The sequence below is a fragment of the Rhinolophus ferrumequinum genome, chromosome 8, assembly GCF_004115265.2.
Source record: "Rhinolophus ferrumequinum isolate MPI-CBG mRhiFer1 chromosome 8, mRhiFer1_v1.p, whole genome shotgun sequence".
Classification (NCBI taxonomy): Eukaryota; Metazoa; Chordata; class Mammalia; order Chiroptera; family Rhinolophidae; genus Rhinolophus; species Rhinolophus ferrumequinum.
The window spans coordinates 91,683,365-91,703,751 of NC_046291.1; the positions used below are offsets into that span (position 1 = coordinate 91,683,365).

At 54.3% G+C, this 20,387-nt stretch overlaps 1 protein-coding gene across 2 annotated transcripts in view; it reads left to right on the forward strand.

The window, feature by feature from the left end:
- The window catches only part of GLI2 (GLI family zinc finger 2), a 240,997-nt gene that overhangs the window by 51,349 nt on the left and 169,261 nt on the right, over positions 1–20,387 (forward strand). Inside the window, exon 2 of one of the 2 annotated variants that reach the window (XM_033112890.1) lies at positions 14,296–14,476. In XM_033112890.1, coding sequence (XP_032968781.1) covers positions 14,326–14,476 — 151 coding nt within the window. In that variant the 5' untranslated portion in view covers positions 14,296–14,325. Of the gene's footprint in view, positions 1–14,295; positions 14,477–20,387 lie in introns of those variants that run through there. The other variant, XM_033112891.1, reaches the window with a different exon arrangement.

Here is a 20,387-nt window from a genome sequence, read left to right on the forward strand (position 1 = left end):
GGAAGTGCCATGTGTCACCCTGGCCTCTCTCACAAGGGCTGGGGACGTCCATGAGCGTCTTCCCAGGGACAGTCCTGGTCGGGAAGCCCAGAAGCCGAGCTCACCTGTGGCACTCCAACTCACAGTCAGGCCAGGCTGGTGGGGACACTGATCGCAGGGCTTCATGGAGACTTGGGCTTTAAAGAGCACGCTCACTTCCTCTCCGGAAGCCTTCCAGAGGCCCAGGGAACAAAAGGGCTTGATTGAGTATGCCTTGGAGAGCTTCATCCAAAGGAGGGAAGGAGAACCAGCCGCACACACTACAAAGCCACTTAATTTTGCATATGGTGTCATGCCAAGAAACGCTGAAGCGCAGGAACAAGCAGAGAGACGTGTTCCTTTTATCAGGAGGGTGTGGACCTGCAGTCAGAGCCAAGGACAGCCGACAGCAAAACAGTGCAGGCTTTTTGGCACCGTGTCCCCTTACTCTCCTCCCTCCTCCTCCCTCTGCTTAGGGAAGGGAACTTCTATGTATGTGATAATCACGGAAGGCCTGACCTTATTCTAGGGCAGTTTGCATTTCAATAGGCTATTCTTGAAAACTAAAAAGTTTCAAAGAAGTGACTCTCTAATGGTAGAATTTCAGGTAGTGAGTAAACATTATTTATTTTAGCCAGTGAGTTCTGTCTGGCACCTTCTAAGATCCAGCAACCAGCTAGGCTGCCTCTTTCTGTGAGGTTCTCGGAGTCAGTGAAGAACCCTCACCAGCTGTCTACTGTGAGGTGACCACAGTGGGCGTGGTGTGGGGGACAGTGCAGGTGGCAGCTGACTCAGATCACTGGGTTCAATCCGACGCTCTCCCTGAACGCACTTTTGTGGGACACTGACTGTGAACCTGGCAGTGGTGTGTTGGGCTGGGAGCGCAAGTCAAAGAGCCGAACCACTCGGTGCAGGTGGTCATGCAGAGCTGAACAGCTGTAATGGATGCACAGGCTGACATGGGGACCTGAGGGAGCACTGCCAGCCTGGGGTGGGAGGGCTGGGAAACATTCCTGGGGCAGGTGACACTGGCCTTAGCATTAACGGTATAAGCAGGAGTTAATCAGGAAGCGGTGAGGGGACAGGTGTTTCTGGGGAAAGAGTGTGAGTGCAGAGACAGGGTCTGGGGGTTGCAGACTTCTGGACATACCCCCAAGTAAAGTCTGAGGTCTGAGTTGGTGGCATTGATGCAGGGATTCCCCAGGTGCTGGGGGTTTCCTGTGCCCAGATGTGGAGTTTGGACATTTTCCCAGAGGTCCTGGGGACCACCAAGGGTGATTGCCTACTGTCTGCTGGACACTGACTTCCAGAACTCAGATCCCCAGAACCTCTCACTTGCTCTGCTTCCTGCTCGCTGCCCAGATGCTGCCCTCCATCTGCTGTGGTCCCCCCTCTGCTTTAACAGACCATTCTGGACCTGACCCGCCCTCTCTTTGAAAATCCTATTTGCCCCTTCCTCCAAGAAGCCTTCCCTGACTGCCCTCAGGCTAGCCAAGACTTCCTACAGCCCCCTGAGCTTAACTCTCTATTAAGAAGCTTATCCTGGGTCATCACTGTTACTTCCCTTGCTGACTATCTCACCTCTTTGGCTGGGAGCTCTGGAAGTACTGTGTTTAATTCACCTCTGTAGTCAAGGTGGCAGCCCCAGGCTTGGCAGACAGTAGGTCCTCAGGAATGTGTGCCACCTGAATGAAGAATCTCGTGTTTGTCCCAAGTCATGGAGCCCTTGGAACATCCCTCGCCTCCCTGAGTGGGCAAGTACTCAGGCTGCTGCTGACACACACAGGGCTGGGTTGGTGTCAGGTCACCAGGCCTGGGGCCCAGACACCTGGTTTAGGATGGGATGTGTGACTGCCAGGAGACAGGAAGGGCACATAGGCTCCTGGGCATACAGGAGGAAGAGCAAGGTCTGGGAGAGGCTGGGACTGCACAGGGTTGAGGCTCACCCAGGGGCAACTTAGCACGCGGGCTTGGGGTGCCCTCCTCCCACCTCAGGCACGAAGATGCCAGCCGAAGGCAGGATGCTCTTGTTGACTTCACTCGCCAGGGTGGTGCTGGCCGTTGGTTGTTGGCAGAGTCCGGGGAAAGGAGCCTGGCAGAGGCACAGACAGAAGGGCTGGGTGCAGGCATCGCCTGGAAGGTGAGGGGAGGGCCGTGGCTAGGCAAGTCAGAGCAGGGTGCTGCACAAACCGAATCAGGATGCCAGGCCACCCACCGGCCTGGTTCTCCCCATAGCCTTGAGAGGCAGAGCAGCCGCCCCGAATCTGCAGCCAGCCCTCCCCACCCCTGCCCTGCCCCTACCCGAGGCCCAGCACCACCCATGGAGAGGGTGACCTCAGGCCTTGGAGATCGTTGGTACTCAGTATACAGTTGTTGGTTCATGGATGCAGGTGGCTCGGGCCTGTTTGCTTGGATCCTGTCTGTGCTCCCTGCATGCCAGAATTCCTGTTTCTACCAAATGTGGTATGACACACATTCCCGGGGGGGTCCGGCCTGCCCATCTCACAGGTGGGACGCTGAGCCCAGAGATGGGGGGACACTTACCCAAAGTTGCATATCGAGTCGGTGCAGTCGGGGCTGGGGGAGTGCTACGGTCAGCTGGGACTAGCTGGCTGCGGCACACACTGGTAAGGAGCTTGGGGACAGTCCATTTGCATCATTGGCAAGGGACTGCTCTGTATCTGAGCTGCCTGGCCAGGGGGCTGGACAAGATGACCTCTGGAGGCCTCTTTTTGGTGACAGACTCCAGGATCAGAGGGAGAAGAGCACAGGGGTTAGGAATATGTGGTTGGAGCCCTAGAGTGGCTCCTTGCGAGGCAGCCTCAAAATCTCAACGGTCCTCAGCAGGACTAAAGCAGAGAACGCAAACCGAGGTCCTCTCACCTCTGGGTGGGCTCGGCGAGTCCCAGTGCCCCCTGCCAGCCACCTCCTCAGAGCAGCCTCTGTGACTTGGGTCACTTACATCAGGATGTTTGAAGAGGTGACATTTGCTCTTGGTCTGCAACCCTCCCTCCTCCAACCTGGGCAAAGGCCGGGTCCCCATGATCCCTTAGAGGCTGTGGTTTGGGTGACGACTGGAAGGAGGGGAGAAAGCCAGCTGTACCATGCCTCTGCCCCCCCTAGTGCCACACTCCCCAGCCTACATTTCCATGAGGAGAAAACAGCCCCTTTGAGTGCGTCGTGGCTCAGGATGCACCTTTAAAGCAACAAACACTTGAGTTTTTATTCATCTTGAAAATGATGTGTGCCTGTAGCATAGTAGGTGCTCAGTCATTTACAGACTCGAGTGCTAAGCACTAGGCATGTAGTCTTTGCTCTCAAGGCGTTTACACTTGAAGGGAAGGGCTGCATTCATATGCCAGTAGAATTTTGCCCTGAAAACTCTTCATAGCAGTGCTGGCAGCTGCTGCCTGTGGCAGACATGCGGACATTACGCGTTGTTTACAGCACCCCACGCCACCCCCCGCCCTGACCTAAGAACCTATGCTCATCCTCTACCTGGCCCTCAGACCCCCCCACCCCTAGAGTGCTGATGGATCCCAGGAGGCACCTTGACCTTGTGGGGACAGGGGCTCGGAGAAGAGGAGGATGCTTGCAGGCTTAATTGCCAGAGAGCATTTGTGTAGAGCCAGTCAACAAATGTTGACTGAGCCTGCATCTGGGGCGGGCATAACAGGGAACGGACATGTAAACACAACTGCAGTGACGGGGAGCTTGACCTCAGGAGGGCACAAGACAGGACTGACCCCCTAACCTGGCCCGGGGGGGGGTGGGGGTGTTGGCAGGGAGAGCTTTGGGGAAATTTCACTGCAGGCCCAGGGAACAGTGTGACCAGACGTGGGGACATATTAGCACACTTGGGTGGGGAACTGGGTTAGCTTAGAATGGGGGGAATGCGCCTGGAGGGGCGGGTGGGGCAGATCCCAAGGGGAGATTTGGACTTTGTTCTGTGGACACCTCCCCATCTTTCTTGTGCTTTTTTCCCCTTTTAGAGCCTCCTTTGGGATTTTTCTCCACTCACTGGGCCTCTGTCCTCACCTCTCTCCCCCTCCGCAGTCTTGGATTAAGGGGACCCTTGCAGGGGCCTTGGTGCCCTGGTTCCTGTGTGCCAGGTCTGTTCCCGGCCATGCCCTGCCCAGCCCTGGGCCCCTGTGGAGGCCTTCCCACTGCCTGCAGCCTGCCCAGGGCGGTCTGTTTTCCCTCCTCGGGGCAGAGGCGAAGCTTGTTTTTCCTCCCCGCTCAGGAATCGCGCCTCAGAAACACACAATGCAGCTGTTAAAATATCTGGGTCTGGCTGGGCAGGCGCACAGTGGCCCCTTGTTCGCCTCGCCGAAGGCAGTCTTCTCAAGGAGCTGAGTTGGGAGCATGCCTGTGCTGACAGTGTGCTGGTGGGGGGTGTCAGGGAGAGACCCCAGCCCTCGGGGCTTCTGCAGCTTTGAGACTCTCCACAGAGGAAAGGGATGGATAATGGGCATTTGCAATTCAGTAGGACGGCACATTTCAAAAAGGTGCCAACAACCTCAGACTTTTCACATTAGACCCCAGAGGCAGAGGTGCTTGGGTTGGTGGAGGAGGGGCGGGGAGAGGGTGGAAAGGAAGGGGCTGTGACAGGCTGCCTTGTCCAGTCTTGGACAGGCTTCCTGTTGGTGGGTTGGTCCCCCAGCACTGCCCAGGACAGGTCTTCTGCCGCAGCAGGCAGGCAGGTGGGCGGTCTTGCCCAGGTTGCAGCGATGATAATGTGGGAACGTTTGAGCTGGGCACTCATGTGTGCCAGGCCTGTACTGTTGTCATACCCATTGTACAGATGAAGAAACTGAGATTTTGGGAGAAGTTGGTTCTTGTCAATAAGTCTAGGTGGAGATGAGATTCGAACGTGGGCCTTCTTTCTCCAGAGTCTGTACTTACTAGGTTCCTTCTGAACATGCCAACTCCTGATGTGCCAGGAGTGTTGTAACATTTCAGAAGCAGCACAAGCAGCTCCTAATAGGATTAGGGCAGGCTTGCCAGATTTTAAAGGCTGGCTTCCTTAGGTAGAGCAGAGATGAAAGAATGTTCTAGGAAGTAAAGCATGGGGATACAAAGGCAGGGGGGATGGAAATGGCCTGGTATTTTCAGGGAATAAACCTGAGTGCAAGCAAATGGAGGTTGTGATGCCATCTGAAGTGTCAATCACAAAGTAGCTCTTACCCACACCCTCCCAGGAGAAAAAAAACAGCCTCCTGCCCAGCTCCAGTCCTGATTCGCATCTCCCCTTATCTGAGGCTGGCTGTCGCAGGAAGACCTGCATTTCCCATTGGGCCGAGCTGGCTGCTGTTCCGGCCCAGCAAGTCAGTGAATTAGGGTTAATTATCTGTTTTCCTGCACGCCAGCAAGCCCAGGGCCTGGGCAAATGAAGGCGCTTTCCTATGTTCAGGGAGTGATAAAGTAGCAGGTGAACCCGCTAGGAGAGTGATATTTGGGTGGTGCCTACCCCTTGCCACAGTGGGAGGGTGAGGGCTTTGCCTCCACGTTCCAGGACTCTGGTCTGAAGCGCCTGGAAGCAGCTCGGATGTGGGAGCCAGGCTGGCCGGGTTGTGTGGAGAAAGTGTGTCCGCGACCGGGAGGCAAGGAGGTGTGTGCTTCCTACACCTCAGTCTCCCCAGGTCTGCCCTCCCTCGAGACCCTGTTGGCCCCCACAGCTCCCCTTCAACCTGGTTTACCTCCTGCTCTGTTCTCCCTGTGGGAACACTTTCCTTTCTTTTTCTCCCTCCAGAAAGTGCCAAGGTCACGTGCTCATGCCATCGCTGCCCATGGAGTGCCCTCACCTCTCCTCGCTTCAGGGCCAATTTCAAGGCCTTTCATTCCGTGTCCTGAAGCCACAGGGCAGAGCTGATGGAAGCCCCTTCTGACCTCCGCAGTCAGTAGCCCTCCCTCTCTGAGCTCCCACGGGCATAAAGTCTCTGCTATTTACTTCATATTTAGTGTATACTGCTCTAGCCTTTGATGAACTCGCTACAAACTGCACCTATAGTATTCCTTGCATGTGACTGGCATCTACATACTCAAAGAATTTGGTTGTGATGGAAAAAACAGAAAATGTGTGGGCTTCAGAATACTATGGACTTACCAGTACATTGGAACACCAGTGTTGCCGCACGTTAGCTCTGTGACTTTGGGTGGGTTACTTACCCTCTCTGGGTCCATTTGATTGTAAAAAGGAGAGGATCATGATATTGGCCCCTCAGGGGTAACCATGGCAGGCAGTGCGATGACATGAGGAGAGTTGCTGGCCTGGTGTGGGTACCTCCAGGTGCTTAAAGGTTCTGATCTTTTCTCTCTCAGATAATGAGTCTCCCAGTGCAGGGACACCCCTGGGCAGGGGAGGGGAGGTCCAAGGAATGATGGAGACTTTTTGAGGGCACCCTTCTTCTTCTGAGTCAGACAGGATCGAGGACGCCACACGGTATATCATGGCGGGGGGCAGTGCTTCAAAAGTGTTTCTTTTCTGGAATTGTCTCTCCTCGTTGTCTTCACATCCCGCTGGGCGGCAGGCAGGCCCCACCCAGGCTGTGTGCCAAGCCCATCTAGAGACGGGGCCTCTACTGTGTGCCAGGGCCTCACACACTGGCAGCCTGATCACCTCGGAAGGGAGTGTAGGCCCGTCACTCTCCATGGGGTGAGGGCAGCTGGGACCCCATGTCCTGGCCTTTTGCCGCATATGTGGCCAGACCAGGATCCAAAGGTCTTCTGCAGGCTCTGGCTCCCCTCGTGGGTTTTCCCTTTCTCCCGAGGTCTGTAGGAACCCCAGGCCAGGGCAGTGCAAGAGGGGCCAGTCCAGGCTGGAGCTGTGTGGTTCCCCTCCTAGTGTTGGGCCACAGAAAGGACGGAAGCCAGGAGACAGGGGCTGTGACAGGGCAGTTCCCCTGACCGCTCTGGTGCTGGGAGGTCAGTTACATGTCCATGAGCCCTGCCTGGCCCCAGGCCTGCAGCCCCTCGTTGTCCCTGCTGTTTGGATTTCCTCAGAGCGGGAGTGCTGCTGAGCCTGGGTGGAACCCTTTCCCACAGGCTTTGGTTTGACCTCCAGAGACAAGGCAGGGGGACAGAGAAGTTGGAAACAGGTGCCGCCTAGGCCTGAGTTCCCACAGACAGGCGTGTGCGGCCAGCAGAAGCCCCGCCTTCCCCCGGGGCCCCCACAGAAAGTGGCCCTTTTTGGTGAAACGAGCCTGCCTGCAGAGGTTCTGCCGGCCAACCCTGGGTCACACTCCACTGAGGACCCGATGTCTGTGGCGCTGCTGCAGTAATGTGTTCATGACTGTGCCAGGAAGGGTGTCTTCTCCACCAACCTGGGGTCGGGAGGACACCCCATGTTCGAGGGCAAAATGGAGGCGCAGAGAGGGGAGACAACATGGCGAAAGCCACTGCGACATAGACCGCACTGCTCCAAGCCCAAACAGGCTCTCACACGGAGAATAAAGTGCATACATATTTAAAAATAGGATTATTTGTTCCTGGCCACGAAGGGCAGGCAGAGCATCCCTAGCTTAATGCAGTCCTAGGGAACCCTCACCTCACCCACCTTCATTTCTCTTGTAAGATGGAGGAGTGAGTATCAGTTTTAAACCAGGCGGCGCAGTGGGGCAGAGCACATGTCCCGCTCCCTCATGCCTCCGACACAGGGGTCAGACCCCTCCCCCCCATGCACGGTGGTGTTGGGCTGGTGTCCCTTAGGTTGGGAGCACCCTTTAAAATGTCCATTTTGCAGATGACAACACTGAGGTGATGGGAGATGAAATGATTGGTGCTCAGCCACTTAGGGAGGATATAGGATGAGCCCTTGGGACCTTGGGGCCAGGAGCGAGATTGAGAGAGGGAGAGGGTCCTGCTCTCTTTTTAGTTATAATGAGGTTATAATTATTGTTACCTTTAATCTGTGTTGCATTGGCAGTGTGTTTTTCACTCCAGGAACTTTTCAGGTGTTTTATCTCATTTGATCTTAAAAATAATTCTGTGATCAAGGCAGGGCAGGTGTTTATTATCTGTATGTATGTGTGTGTGAGTTTGTGTCTTTGTACACATACATGTGCATATGATTGTGTACATCTCTTATGTAAGTACACACACATGTGGCTGTGTGTGAGTACATGTACGTGTGGTGTGTGACTATGCATGTGTGACTGTGTGTATGTGTGCTCAAGAGCACAGGTGTAACTGTGTATGATGTGGTGTGCATGTGTGCATGTGGTCTGGGGGTGTGTGTGTGTATGCACGTGTGTAACTGTATGTGGTTGTGGTTGTTACTCTATGTTGTGTGTGCCCGTGCGTGCCCGGGCATGTGGGGCCTTGGCATGCATGCCACATGGCTGAGATCAGACAGGAGGTGAGAACACCACGGCCCTGGCGTGGCCGCGATCGCTGGGGGGCGAGGTTTCATCTCTCTCCTGGAGATTGATTTCGCCCGGGGAAGATGCTCTAATTCCTGTGACTCACTCGTTAGAGGAGTTCAAAGCAGCCAGGTGGTGGGGGGTGTCTGGGATTGCAGGTTTCAGAGTGGTTCTCTCATTCTGCTCTGATAATTAATTTATTCTTCAAGTCAGTCTTTTTAATCAGAGTTTTTAACCTTTTCTGTGCCGGGGACCCCTCCTCAGAATATTCTCAGAATGCTGTGTATGCCTAGCATAAAAGGCATAGGATTATGAAAGAAACCGGTTGTCCTGACCACAATGATGAAGTGATGAAGGCACCACAGCTGTGCTGTAGTAACCAGGTGTGCTGACCTCTGCTGTCGAGCTCAGGGGCTCTGATGACGAACTTCAGTGTGAGTGGAGCCATTTCTGCGATGTGGTGTGGACACATCTGTGACCTGTGCTGGTGGCAGGCTCACAGGCCGGGGGCTTGGTGCCCGCATTCATGCCCAAAGGAGACACCAACTTCTGGTTCCAAATGAATGAAGACAAAAATGTATTTTTTTTTCCATTCAAGTTATGCAGCGTTGCTGTAATTGGAACTTATAAATTATTTGTTCTGCATAGTTGTGTCTGGAAGCAACCTTATGAGCACATCGTGCAGTTTTCCTTAAACCTGCCTGTGGTTTAATAACCATGGAACTTTTTTAAAAATGTGGCTATTCACCCTCCACCCAGACCCCTGGAATCAGAATCTCCAGAGAAGGCCCAGGAGCACCTCTGGAGGTTTCTGGTGTTGCCAGTGAACCCGGGGATGCCGAGGTCCCGGAGGGCAGGTGCCCTGTGTGCAGACTCCTGATGGGCAGCAGCTCCTGCTGGCCCCGGGCCCATGTTCCCCCTGCCCTTAGCAGAATCCGGCAGTGTGGTTGCATTCCCCCCTTGAGTTGTTTGGACGTGCTAGAGCAGTGTGAGTTTCCTAGGTGAAGTGAGAAAGCACACACAGCCGGCTATCACTCTCCTCCCCCTGGTAAGGCTGTGCTCCCAGCCCCTCTTGCCCTGGAGCCTTTTGTGGAGTCTGTGAGAAATACCCAGCACAGACCATCACGCCCCCCAGCTGAGGTCTTGGAACCCTGAGCCCAGCTCCTTTGCTGTCCCCAGCTGGCCTCTGGAGGCCCAGGTAAGGCTGTTGATGAAGCTGAGACATCTGCCTCTGATTGGTGGAACCTGAGAGAGTGAAAGTGGCTGCCTGGGACCCTGGGCTCCTGGTGTTTACCCAGAAATTGTGCTAATCCCGCTAATTCCTGTGATTTACGCAGCCTCTTGGCTCTGTCTACTGCTTTCCTCTGCTGGGAGGGGAGGGGAAAGAAAAGGAGGGGAGGGAGGGCAGTCTCTGATCTGCAGAAGATGAGGCCTGTGGCGCTACAGGGGCTCCCCCTGGCTGGGGCTGCTCCCCTCAGGCCTCCATGGACCCCCATGTGCTTCCTGTTCCTGGGCCACAGGAAGCAGTCTGGGTAGTGGGAATCTGAATAAGTACCTTCCTTCCCATGCTCTGTTCACCTGGTCCTGTGGTGGCTTCAGGGCGGCATTACAGCCAGAGGACCTGGCTCTAGATCTGGCCCTTCCCCCTCTGTGGAAAGTAGCCTGGGGCGGCTCACTTCCTCCCCTGTAAGAATCCAGGTGACATCACTCTGACTATGCGACAGGGTGGGGAAGTGGGGGTGAGGGAGCTGCAGCTGCGATTCCCCAAGGACACTCACCGCCTTTTCCTCCGCTGCTTTCCAGTCTCCTCACATCCCTTAACAGAAGTTGGCACTGTCCCTTCTTGAGTGTCTTTCCTTGGTGTCCCTGACACTAAAATCTGAGGGTTCTGAGTTGTTGGCCTCAGTTTCCTCTGCATTCGGAGGAGCCTGGGTGTGGTCGCATGTGCAATCCTGTGGGTGCCTTGAGTCCTCTGTTGGTTTCTCATCCACTGAGCCCCAGGCCCTCCACATGCAGGCCGGGTTCCCTGGGCCCATCTCATCCCATCAGCAAGGGGTCTCAGCACCTGCACAGCTGGGCCTGGGGACACAAGCCCTGGCCCTGGAGGGGGTCACAGTTGAGCAGGGAGCCAGGTGTGTACATAGCAGATTACGACCAGGCTGTGCGAGAGGTGCCATGATTGTGGGGGAGTGTCCAAACCCAGGAGAAGGACACCCTATTTATTTAGGGGTGTGTGGAGTCTAGCCAGCTCCCAGCCTGGCACAATATAAGGTGTGAAGCTGCTTGCCAATAAAGAATTAGGGAATAAAGAGTTAGTGAAGGTACAACTGCTGTCCCCTGGCCCACCCCGGTCAGCCTCAGCAGACAGGCCACCTGCAGGGCCATGGTGTTTGCAAGCAGCCCCAGAGCCGCAGCTTTTGGCCCGCCCTGCGGTGGTGGTCATTGTCCACCAATCTCACCAGCTTGAGTATGGCACTCGGACAGGGGCCATTCCGAATCCTGCTTCCGGGGCTTCCTGGACTCCTGGCACAGTGCTCCCCGTAACCGAAGGGCGGGCTCAACACTCAGTTACTTCAGTGCCTGCCAGGGAATTCTGAGGCAAGTCCCTTTTCACTGCAGATCCTCATCGAGGACAGCTCTCTGTGGTGCTCCAGAGTATGGCTTTGGGGCCAGACAGTCTGGGTTCAAGGCCTGGCACAGCCACTTCTGAGTTGTGTGTCTTTGGACAAATACCTCAACTGATTTCTTCCTCTGTAAAATATTGCGAGGATTAAATGAAATCACACTAGTAAAGTGCTTGGCACCTGGTAAACACTTATTAAAGGTCTGTTGTTCCAGCTGTTATTTTGATTTTTGTCCTTACTTCCAAATTCAAGGTGTGTTTCAAAGTCGGACCTGAATTCCTTCTTGGAGGAAAACCCAGCTCTTGGGAGGAAAATCCAGTCCTTTCACAAAAATCACTGGCATTTCTAAGAGCTGTGCCTCAAAGGTCCCCTCACAGTTTCTTTGCTAGGCATTCCTGAGCAGTTGTTGCATTCCAGCCTGAGTGGGGAGCCGCTCCTGACCTGGAGGTAACGATGAACACAATTAGGGGGCGTCTGGTTGCAGCAGGGGTCCAGAAGAGGAAGTGACCATGACTGGAGAGAAGTAGAGGGCTTCCAGGGGGTGACGTCTGAATGACATCTTAAAGGAAGAGTAGGAGTCCGTCATACATGGAAAGGGTGAAGGGTCTCTGGTGAGTAGCATAAAAGAGAGCTGGGTGTGACGAGGAGGTGAGGACAGGAGGCTGCAGGTAGACACAGGAAGACTTTACCTGAAGGCCAAGGGGGCTCAGCAAAAGGCCTCGGTCGGGAGGGAGGCGGTGATATTTGGTTTTGGGGAAGGTGCCTGGCTGTCAGGTAGAGGACTCCCTGAAGGTCCCCAGGACTCCCCCAGAAGGGAAGACGCCTGGGACAGAGCAGCCGTCTGGGAGGGACAGCACTGATGAGGTGCTTTGGGGGTGAAGTGATGGTGATTGCAGCAGATCAGATGTGGGGAGGAGAATGGGGGGAGGAAGGTGACCCAAAGGTACAGCTCATGTGGCTGGGAGGGGTGGTTCCCGTGTCCAGGCTAAGAGGGCAGATAGGAGGAGCAGGCCCAGGCCATTCGGACGCCAGAGTCTTAAAAAAGCAGATTATACAAATAGGCTTGAAGGGTCCGGCAGTGATCCCTGAATCTCGAAACCCCATAATTCACCAGAATCTTCAGGGAGACGTCTCTGTCCCGTGTCTGCCTTGGATTTTCTGGACAGGGAGTTTTGAAGATTGTGGAAAGCAGACAGGCTGGTGTGTGCAGACCTAACCAGGAGGTTCGGAACTCAGGCTGTGTGCTTGGCTGGCCAGCCAGCAGGATTGTGGACTGTCTTTCATGCGTCACACCTGTTGTTCTCGTGGACTCCATCTTTCTATTTAGAAAGACACCAGAGTATTGTGTGGATTTAGTAAAATGACATTCTGGGGCCTACAAACGTAGGTTTAGTCTCGAGGCCCCTGAGGGAAGTCGCCACTGTGTTGGTTTCCTGCCACCCTGTGATCCATGAGCTGTCTTCTCGCGGGCAGAAACCCTGCCTGCCTCTCTTCTGAAATAGCCACCAGGGACCTCCTTGACTCCCTCCAGGTGTCGCCCAGGTCTTCACTGCTTTTATAGTAAAGTTTCCTGAGAGGTGGCCTCTGTTTCCACTCTCTTCCCACTCTCTCCCTGCCCCCACCTGGGCCCTGGCCGCCATCAAACCACTGAACACGCTCAGCTTTCAGGCCTCCTGTCAGTCTCCAGTAGCTTGTGATGGAGCCCGTTGTTTCTCTTCTTTAAGGCATTTCTTTCTTGGGTTGGCTTCCAGAACCCCACACTCTCCTGGTGCCTTTTTTTGCCCTCCCGTTCGCCCCTCCCCTCATTGGCCATTCCTGCTCACTCTCCTTGGCTGGATTCTCCTCTTTGTCCTGACCTGGAGATGTGAGAATGCCCCCATGGCCGCCATATTCCCATCTCTAGCCTCCACCTCTGTCTACCCTGAGATCCGACCTGCATGTCTTAATAGGCATCTCAAACATAACATGGCCCAGACCGAGCTCCTGATTTCTGCCCCTGGAAATGCTTCTCATCCACTCTGCTCCATCTCAGCAAGTGGCACCGTTCATTCATCCAGGTGCTCAGTCAAAATTAGAAGCCATCTTTGACACCACCCCTTCTTTAAAAATCAAATGGCTTTCAAATTTCTATTCTGTGATATTTGATACAAATATTGAGCTAGCAGGATCTGTGAGTGATGAGGCATGTTAACAAAGTGCTCCCTGTGACCCAGCACCAGCTGGAGACGGAGCGTTCCCTGGCCCTGCGTTCCCAGGTGCTCCTCTCTTAACCACGACTCCTCCTGTTTCCATCACAGCCCACAGCCAAGCCCTAGCAAGTTCTGTCAGCTCTGCCTTCAGAGCATGTCCACGTTCCACCACCGCCCCCTTAACCCAAGCTGCCATCATGTCTCCCTGGGTCACTACATTAGGGCCCCTTCCCCCCACATTTGCTCTCCTCACGACAGCAGAACGACCCCTTTAAACCGAGTCATGTCATGTCCCCTCGTCTGCTCAAAACCCTCCAGGGCCAGCACTTGCCTCCTCCCACCGGCCCGTGGCTCCCGCCTCCGCCCTCTGCTACCCTGGGCTCCCTCAGACCTTCACGTGGCCTCCCACCCTCAGAGAGGCAAACCCCTCCCACCCTGCTCAATCTTTCTCTTTCCATGCTACCTCTCGCTAACTGCAACTAAATATACATTTATTTCCTCCCTTATTTATTATCTGTCTCTCACGTAGATTGTAAACTGCATGGATTGTGTCTTCAGCACCAGACACGATGCCTGCTGCATAATAGGGGCTTCAAAATGTGGTGACTGAGTGTGTGCAAGTGAATAAATGATGAAAAACTTGAATAAATGAGTGAATGAACATAACACATGAATAAATGAAAGATGGATCCTGGTGAGCAGGGAAGGGACAGGAAAACGAGGGCTTTTCTTTCAGGACCTCTGAGTCTTTGTCACTCTCTTTTATTTTCCTGAGATCCTGAGCTGGAGAAGCCTGTGCTTCCGACTTCATTTCTCAGTGCTGTTCTTACTGCTCACCACTCACCACGCGAGGAACTTGTTGCTTAGGTTAAAAAAAATCTGGGGTAGAAGATAACGGAAACGTGCAGCTGTTGTCCGTGAGGTCGTTCAAAAGAGCAGATGAATCTCAGAACTAATAATTATCAAAATTAATTAAACCCTCCTTCCCAATTATGAGAGAATTGAGGTGGTTGCGTTAGCCACGTGCGGTGACGGGGAATCTGGGTCGGCGTTCCCGGCTGGGTCTGGGGGCAGCGTTGGTGAGTGTCTTTGTCTTCTCTTTAGGGCTGCCACCCAGGACTATGAGCGGCTAAGATGGAGACGTCCGCTTCAGCCACTGCCGCGGAGAAGAAAGAAGCCAAAAGTGGGATCCTGGAGGGCGCTGCTTTCCCTGACCCGGGCAGGAAGGCCTCTGCTCTGGCCGTGGCCACTGTGGCAGCGGCTGCGGCAGCAGCTGCCCAAGGAGGTACTTTCTGTTTTGCACACTTGGTGGGCAGCAGGGGTCTTTTTCATTAGCCCGTTAGGATTTAATTGGACTGGTGGCCGATGTCATCCGGCAGGCATGCTGGGTTTATGGCGGGTGAAGAGGAGGGCGCCCCTGCTGCTGGGGATCCCAGGCACTGTGACGGTTGCCTGCAGGGTTTCCCAGAGGTATGGACACCCCCAATCTTGGGGGGCTGGGCTGGCTCAGCCTGGGGGCGTGCCTGTGAACTTGGAGAGGGAAGGGAAGGGAAGGGAAGGGAGGCACAGTGGCTGCTGGGCGGCCCTGGGGTGCGTTCACTTGGCACATTCAAGATATGCCAGAGACACTGCTTTTTGCCTCTGGCCCGCCAGGGACTATTTTGGAAAGTAATTGTCTCCTGATCCCTTCTGGCGGTAATTAGAGGGTCAGGTACAGAATTTAGTATCCTTAGGTGAATTTCTGGCCAACTTAATTATAACAGAAGGACTACATGAGCCACAGCCTCTCATTTTACTGCCCCAAAGAGAAATACTCTATGGTTTCCACTGGTCCGTGCCAGCTTCCCAGTGGGAAAGTTTGGCGGGAAGGCGAGACCTCCCCTTGTGTCTGCGCAGTCCATCTGGAGGCCACGTAACTATTTCTGTCTCTGAGGAATGGAGAGACTTAGATTTCTTTTCTTCCCCTTTTTATTCAAGTGCGTTTAGTCATGCCTTGTTGCTCTCGCCGCTCAAGCACAGCTTGGGGAACGGTGGGAAATGCGCCTTGGCCAGAGTGGGGTGTGTGTGCGCATGTGGGTGTCATCTCACACTTTGATGTGAACATGGATCGCGGGGGCCTGTGAGAGTGCAGAGCCCCATTCAGTAAGTGGGGGGTGGGGTGGGGGCTGACAGACGCTGCTGTCCACGTGCCACTCTGGGCACAGCTCGGGGCCAGAGACCAGCGAATCAGAGACACTCAGAGGGGGTAGGAGTCGGCGTCTCCCAGAGTGAACTGGAGGACTTCTGGGTCATAGTTGATACATTTATTGTTATTCACCGTCCCCCCACCCCCGCCCCTACCCTCCTTGTGATTCTCAGATGGAGGTCATTTTCAGGATGTGCGACCCAGGTCAGGAGAAGGATATCCAAGGCTAACCTTGTGCTCCCACAGGGAGGTGGGCATTTGGTCTCCTCATCTGGGTGACACCTTGACCCTGTCTCACTGACAGGCTCTCCAGGCCCTCCGTCTGTGAGGAGGAGCCAGCTGAGGGTAGAGGAAGGAGCCAAAGCCCAGGGTGGACTCCCATGCAGAGTGGTGTCCAGGAGCCAGACATGAGGAGAGGGGCAGGAGTCTGGCGGTGGCTCTGAGGCCGACCCCCTGGTCCTGGCCTGGCTGTGTCTGCCCATGGTCTGTTCCTTCCCCTGGGTCAGGGCCGATCCTGGCCTGTGGCGACTCCTCTGCCTGATGCTTGGACATATATAGGTGTCTGAGGCCTGAGGGAGCTCTGGCAAGCCGTCTCGGTGTGTCTCTGGCCTGCCCTGGGCCCTCAGCTCTTTCTGCCTTGGACTGGGTCTGCCACTCTGGAGCCATGAGTGGATCGTGAACTGCTACACGGCATAATTTACTGCCATGTCATAGTAGCAGAGAATAGACTTAGGCAGTAATTAGACAGTAATTAGGGGGGAAGCCCCTATAGCATTAGACCTTTTTGTCACCAGTGGTGCAGTAACAACAGCGGCCTGAGGGATTCTTGATCTGGGATGGGGGTGGGGGAGGGTAGGCAGTGGGCCTATAGCTTGGAGTGCAGCAGCTCCACGGAGGCACCCACCTTCCTCCACCCTACCACTGCCCTCACCCCAGGGTGCCATCCCTGCCCACCTTCACGGACCCCCTGTCCCCTCATTGCCCGCTTCTGGGGAGCACTTGGCTGATGAGGTTCCAGCAGACCATGGATGCAACCTGCCCACCCAGCTGCCCCCCGCCGGGTAGGTGTCCTGTGTCATTGGAGCCTCTGAGTCCAGTACAGATTGTCTGGTGGAGAGCCCGTCATGTTCCATTCCCTCCACCCTCTCTGAGCAGTCTGTTGGTAAAGAACCCTCCTGGAGTCAGGAAAGAGCAGCCGTTCCTGCATGGAGCAAAGGGTCATCTTGGAGCAGGTCCCCTGGTGCTGGTGGACTGTAATGACCGTGTTCTGTGGAGGGAGTGAGGGAGTCCCGAGGGAGTGGCCCTAGGGCACTGGCCTGGGTCCTCCTTCTAGCAACATCCCTAGGTCCCAGTGTGGTAAACCATTCCCTTCTTTGGCCCCCATTTTCCTAAATTGTGTTGTCAGGATACTTGACAGATGTTATCCAAAGTCTTGATGAACTCGTGACACTGGATCTTTATTACATCCTACTGAAGGTGGCAGAGATGCTGTGAGCGACTCGCAGTCGCTGAAGCCTCACTCAGGTACCCTGACAGCCAGCTGATCTCAAGCACAGCAGGAATGAGAAAGAGCGTGAGCATCCAGAGTGAGGAGAGAGGATGGAGGGGAGGCGGGCACCCGCCGTGGCAAAGCTTGGAAAACCCAGAGAGGAGCTCCCGGGTATTAGGCGGGAGCCGCAGGCGCGTCTCAGTCGTCAGGAGTCAGGAGTCGGAGCCTCCCCTTTCACACCTTCGTTTTGTAGATGAGACTGAGACCAGGTGGGAAGGGACTTGCCCAAGGCCACCTGCTGCTTTAACAGACAGCGGTGTCTGGATAAGCATCATCTTCCCCTTTGTTTTCAGGTTGTGATTTTAGATTGTCTGTGGGTGATTTGGGCCTTAAAGCCCAGCCCACTGATACCCTACAGAAAGCGTCCAGCCTATGCACTAGCCTTGGACAGGTCTCCTCGTTTGTCACTGTGCCTTAGCTCCCTCGGCTGTCCAAGAGCTAACAGTACCTGCTCTCTTCCAGCGCCTGCTCTTTGTGGGACTGTGACTTATTTGCAGAGGGACCTTGAAAGTCACCTGGCTTGACTGGTCTCTGCTGCTTGTCCTCCCTTAGGCGTCTTAGGGTTGGACCTGCTGGGGTGGGTTTTCCGCTCAGAGTTAACTCTCTGAGCCAACGTGTGTGTCACAAACGCCTTTACATGGCAAAGCAGGGCTGTACCAAAGGGAAAAACTGCGCTGTGGTCAGACTAGGGAAAGGTTAGTTGAATCACCTGGCAGGAGCACAGCTGGTGGTTCTTTCCCAGCCTCTTTAGCTGTTGTGCTAACACTTTGGAAGCCATAAAGCTTTAAAAACTCATTTTGGCCCAGAGTTTTTTCCCCCTTTAATTTTTAAAATGGCATAATTTTAAAGGCAATTTGATTCAGATGTTTCTCATTGCTTTGCAGTGAAACTATCCAATTGCTGTCGTATTTTCCTCCTCAATAATGTTTTTTTTTTTTTTCCCAAAAAAATATTTCTGAACCTCTCTGTGTGCCTCAGCCAAGCACCAGGGACCCAGCCACTCCAAGCTCTGGTTTGGGACGATCAGAAAGTCTGGAGCCTTAGAACTCCAAGCTGGGTCTCATCCAGTGAGCTTTGCTTATCCCTGAAGTCAAGCAGCCACACAGGCTTTAGAAACCCTGTGCTGTGCCTATACTGCATCACCTAACTCTTACACCGGGCGACGCCATGTGCTGGCCAGGGCCCTCCCAGTGTGGTCCCCACCACCACCACCGGCAGCAGCAGCATCCCTGGGAATTGTGAGAAACGCACATTCGTGAGCCCCATTCCAGACCTCCTGAAGCAGAGTTTCTGGGACAGGGACCCGGTGAGCTGCTGGTGATTCTGATGCTCCCGTAAGTGTCGGGCCCTCTGTGTTCTAGCTGCAGAAGGTAGGGAAGGTCTTTCCATATGTCAAGTATGAATCATACATGGAGCTGCTATGCGGAAGCTACAGGAGACATATAATATGCTCCCTCCTGCCTGGCACAGGGCACCTCATGGGTCGCAGCTGCTCCTGCTGTACAGTGCAGAGCAGTAAGAAGCAGCCCAGACTGTCACCAGGTCGCCTGGTGAAGGCCTAGCTCCACTGACCCTGAGCAGATCTGTGCCACACTTTTCTCATCTGTAAAATGGACATAATAAGAGAATCTACTTCATAGTGTTGTGAGGATTACTTGAGTTAGCACATGTAAAGTGCTGTGCACAATTTAGCTCTCTGTGAAGTCCGATGTAAGTATTTGCTTTAGTTACTGTTACCAGTGTTCCTTTCCTAGGTCTGTAGGCTCTGACTTAGAAAATCTCCACTGCTAACCCTTGCTAGCTGTCCTGTTGAGGCCAGATAGGTGATGGAAGCCTAGATTTCCGGTGTCTTCTCACTCGACAGTGGTGCGGGGAGCAGTGGGCTGGAGATCAGACCTGGGTTCCGGTCCTTCTTTTCCTCACTGCCAGACTGTCCTGGATAGCGAACTTTAGGGGACCCCTAGCCTCCTTAACTCAGCCTATTCCCCTGTACCCTGGAGGGTGGGACCAGTGCAGAGGGTGCCGAAGCTGGCCTCGCCTTAGAATCTCATGAGACGGCTGTAATAAACGCAGACTCCCAGGCTGCCCCAGACTTGCAGAAACAGAATTTCCCAGGCTGGGGCCTAAGCATGTGTATGTTTAACAGGCTTCCCGGGTCACTGGGTACAGCGGGTCCAAAGCATGGACTGGATTCCTGGAGGGGGACTGTGACCCGCGCGTTTAGCAGGCGTGAGCAGGCATGACTCTCAGTCTAGTGCTCCCTTGCTGCAGGAGGCCTCTGTGCCACCCAAACTTGCACCCGCCGCCTCTTCATCTTGTTCACTGGCCCTGCTGGCTTCTTTGAAAGTTTCTTTGAGGTGCATTGTTGCTTAGCAGTGAGATATGCACGCCTGTCTTGGAATGCTGCGCAAATACCATAATATGTAAACAAGTCAGGCTGTGAGCATTTTTGCTGAGATGCTGAGGGCTAGGAAATCCCTTCAAGTCACGTGGACCTTACCATGTCCTACCTTGATCAACATGTCTGAGACGCTGGTGTCTTTGCTTTCTCTGTTTCCGTGCTACTACCCCACAACGTGGGCAGAGCATTGTTTATTCACCACTGTTCCCACCCCCCAACCCCACCCCAGCAATGTTGAGTGAAGACTCCCTCATTTTGATGCTATCATGCCAGGTGTGTGCCCGGTGGGCTGGTGCAGCCAGCTGCCTTTGCCAGCCCGGAGGTCCCCTGGCATGAGGGTCATTCAGGGCTGGCCTGCTCCTTGGGCCTAGATCCCCTGCCGAGGCCCCTGTAACTTACCGAGTGAGCCAGTCTCCATGGCTTACCTGAACTGCTTGGTGGGGGCCACATACTTTTGCCTTGGGCCCGAAATGCAATCAGATGTGACTAAGTGGGCAATTATTCTTATTTAAGTGATTTTCAGGATTGCTGTTGATGCTGCTTCTGAGCTTGTTTTTTAACAGCCCAGCCACATGGAACAGCCAGTTCCCATCAGACTTTTACCAGAGAGCAGAACTCACTTCGCTCTGACGGCTTTGCACACCTGCGAAGTGGGGTGCAGTGCGACAAACTGGGCATTTTCTGAGTGGGTCGGAATGACTCTTGATGACACCCTGGCATGGTCTTGGGTGCTGGCTGTGTCCTGGAGTGTCGGGGTGCCTGGAGATGAGGGTGAGGGCTAGAGTTTCCTTTTGGTTTTTAATGGGGTACAGCAGAAAAGACCTGGGCTCTTCCCAGCTCCCCACATGTTAGCTGTGTGTTCTGGGATAAGGCCGTTCACGTCTCTGAGTCTGTAAAATTGAGATCATAATTTATGCCTACAGTGAGGTGAAATGGGAGCGCGTCTGTAGACTGGGTAGCAGAATGCCCGTGTAGAGTCGAAGTAAATGTTAGTGACAGAAATTTGATTGAGCATTTCTCCTGCTTATCATAGTCTCCTGCGCAATGCCGACACCTCATGC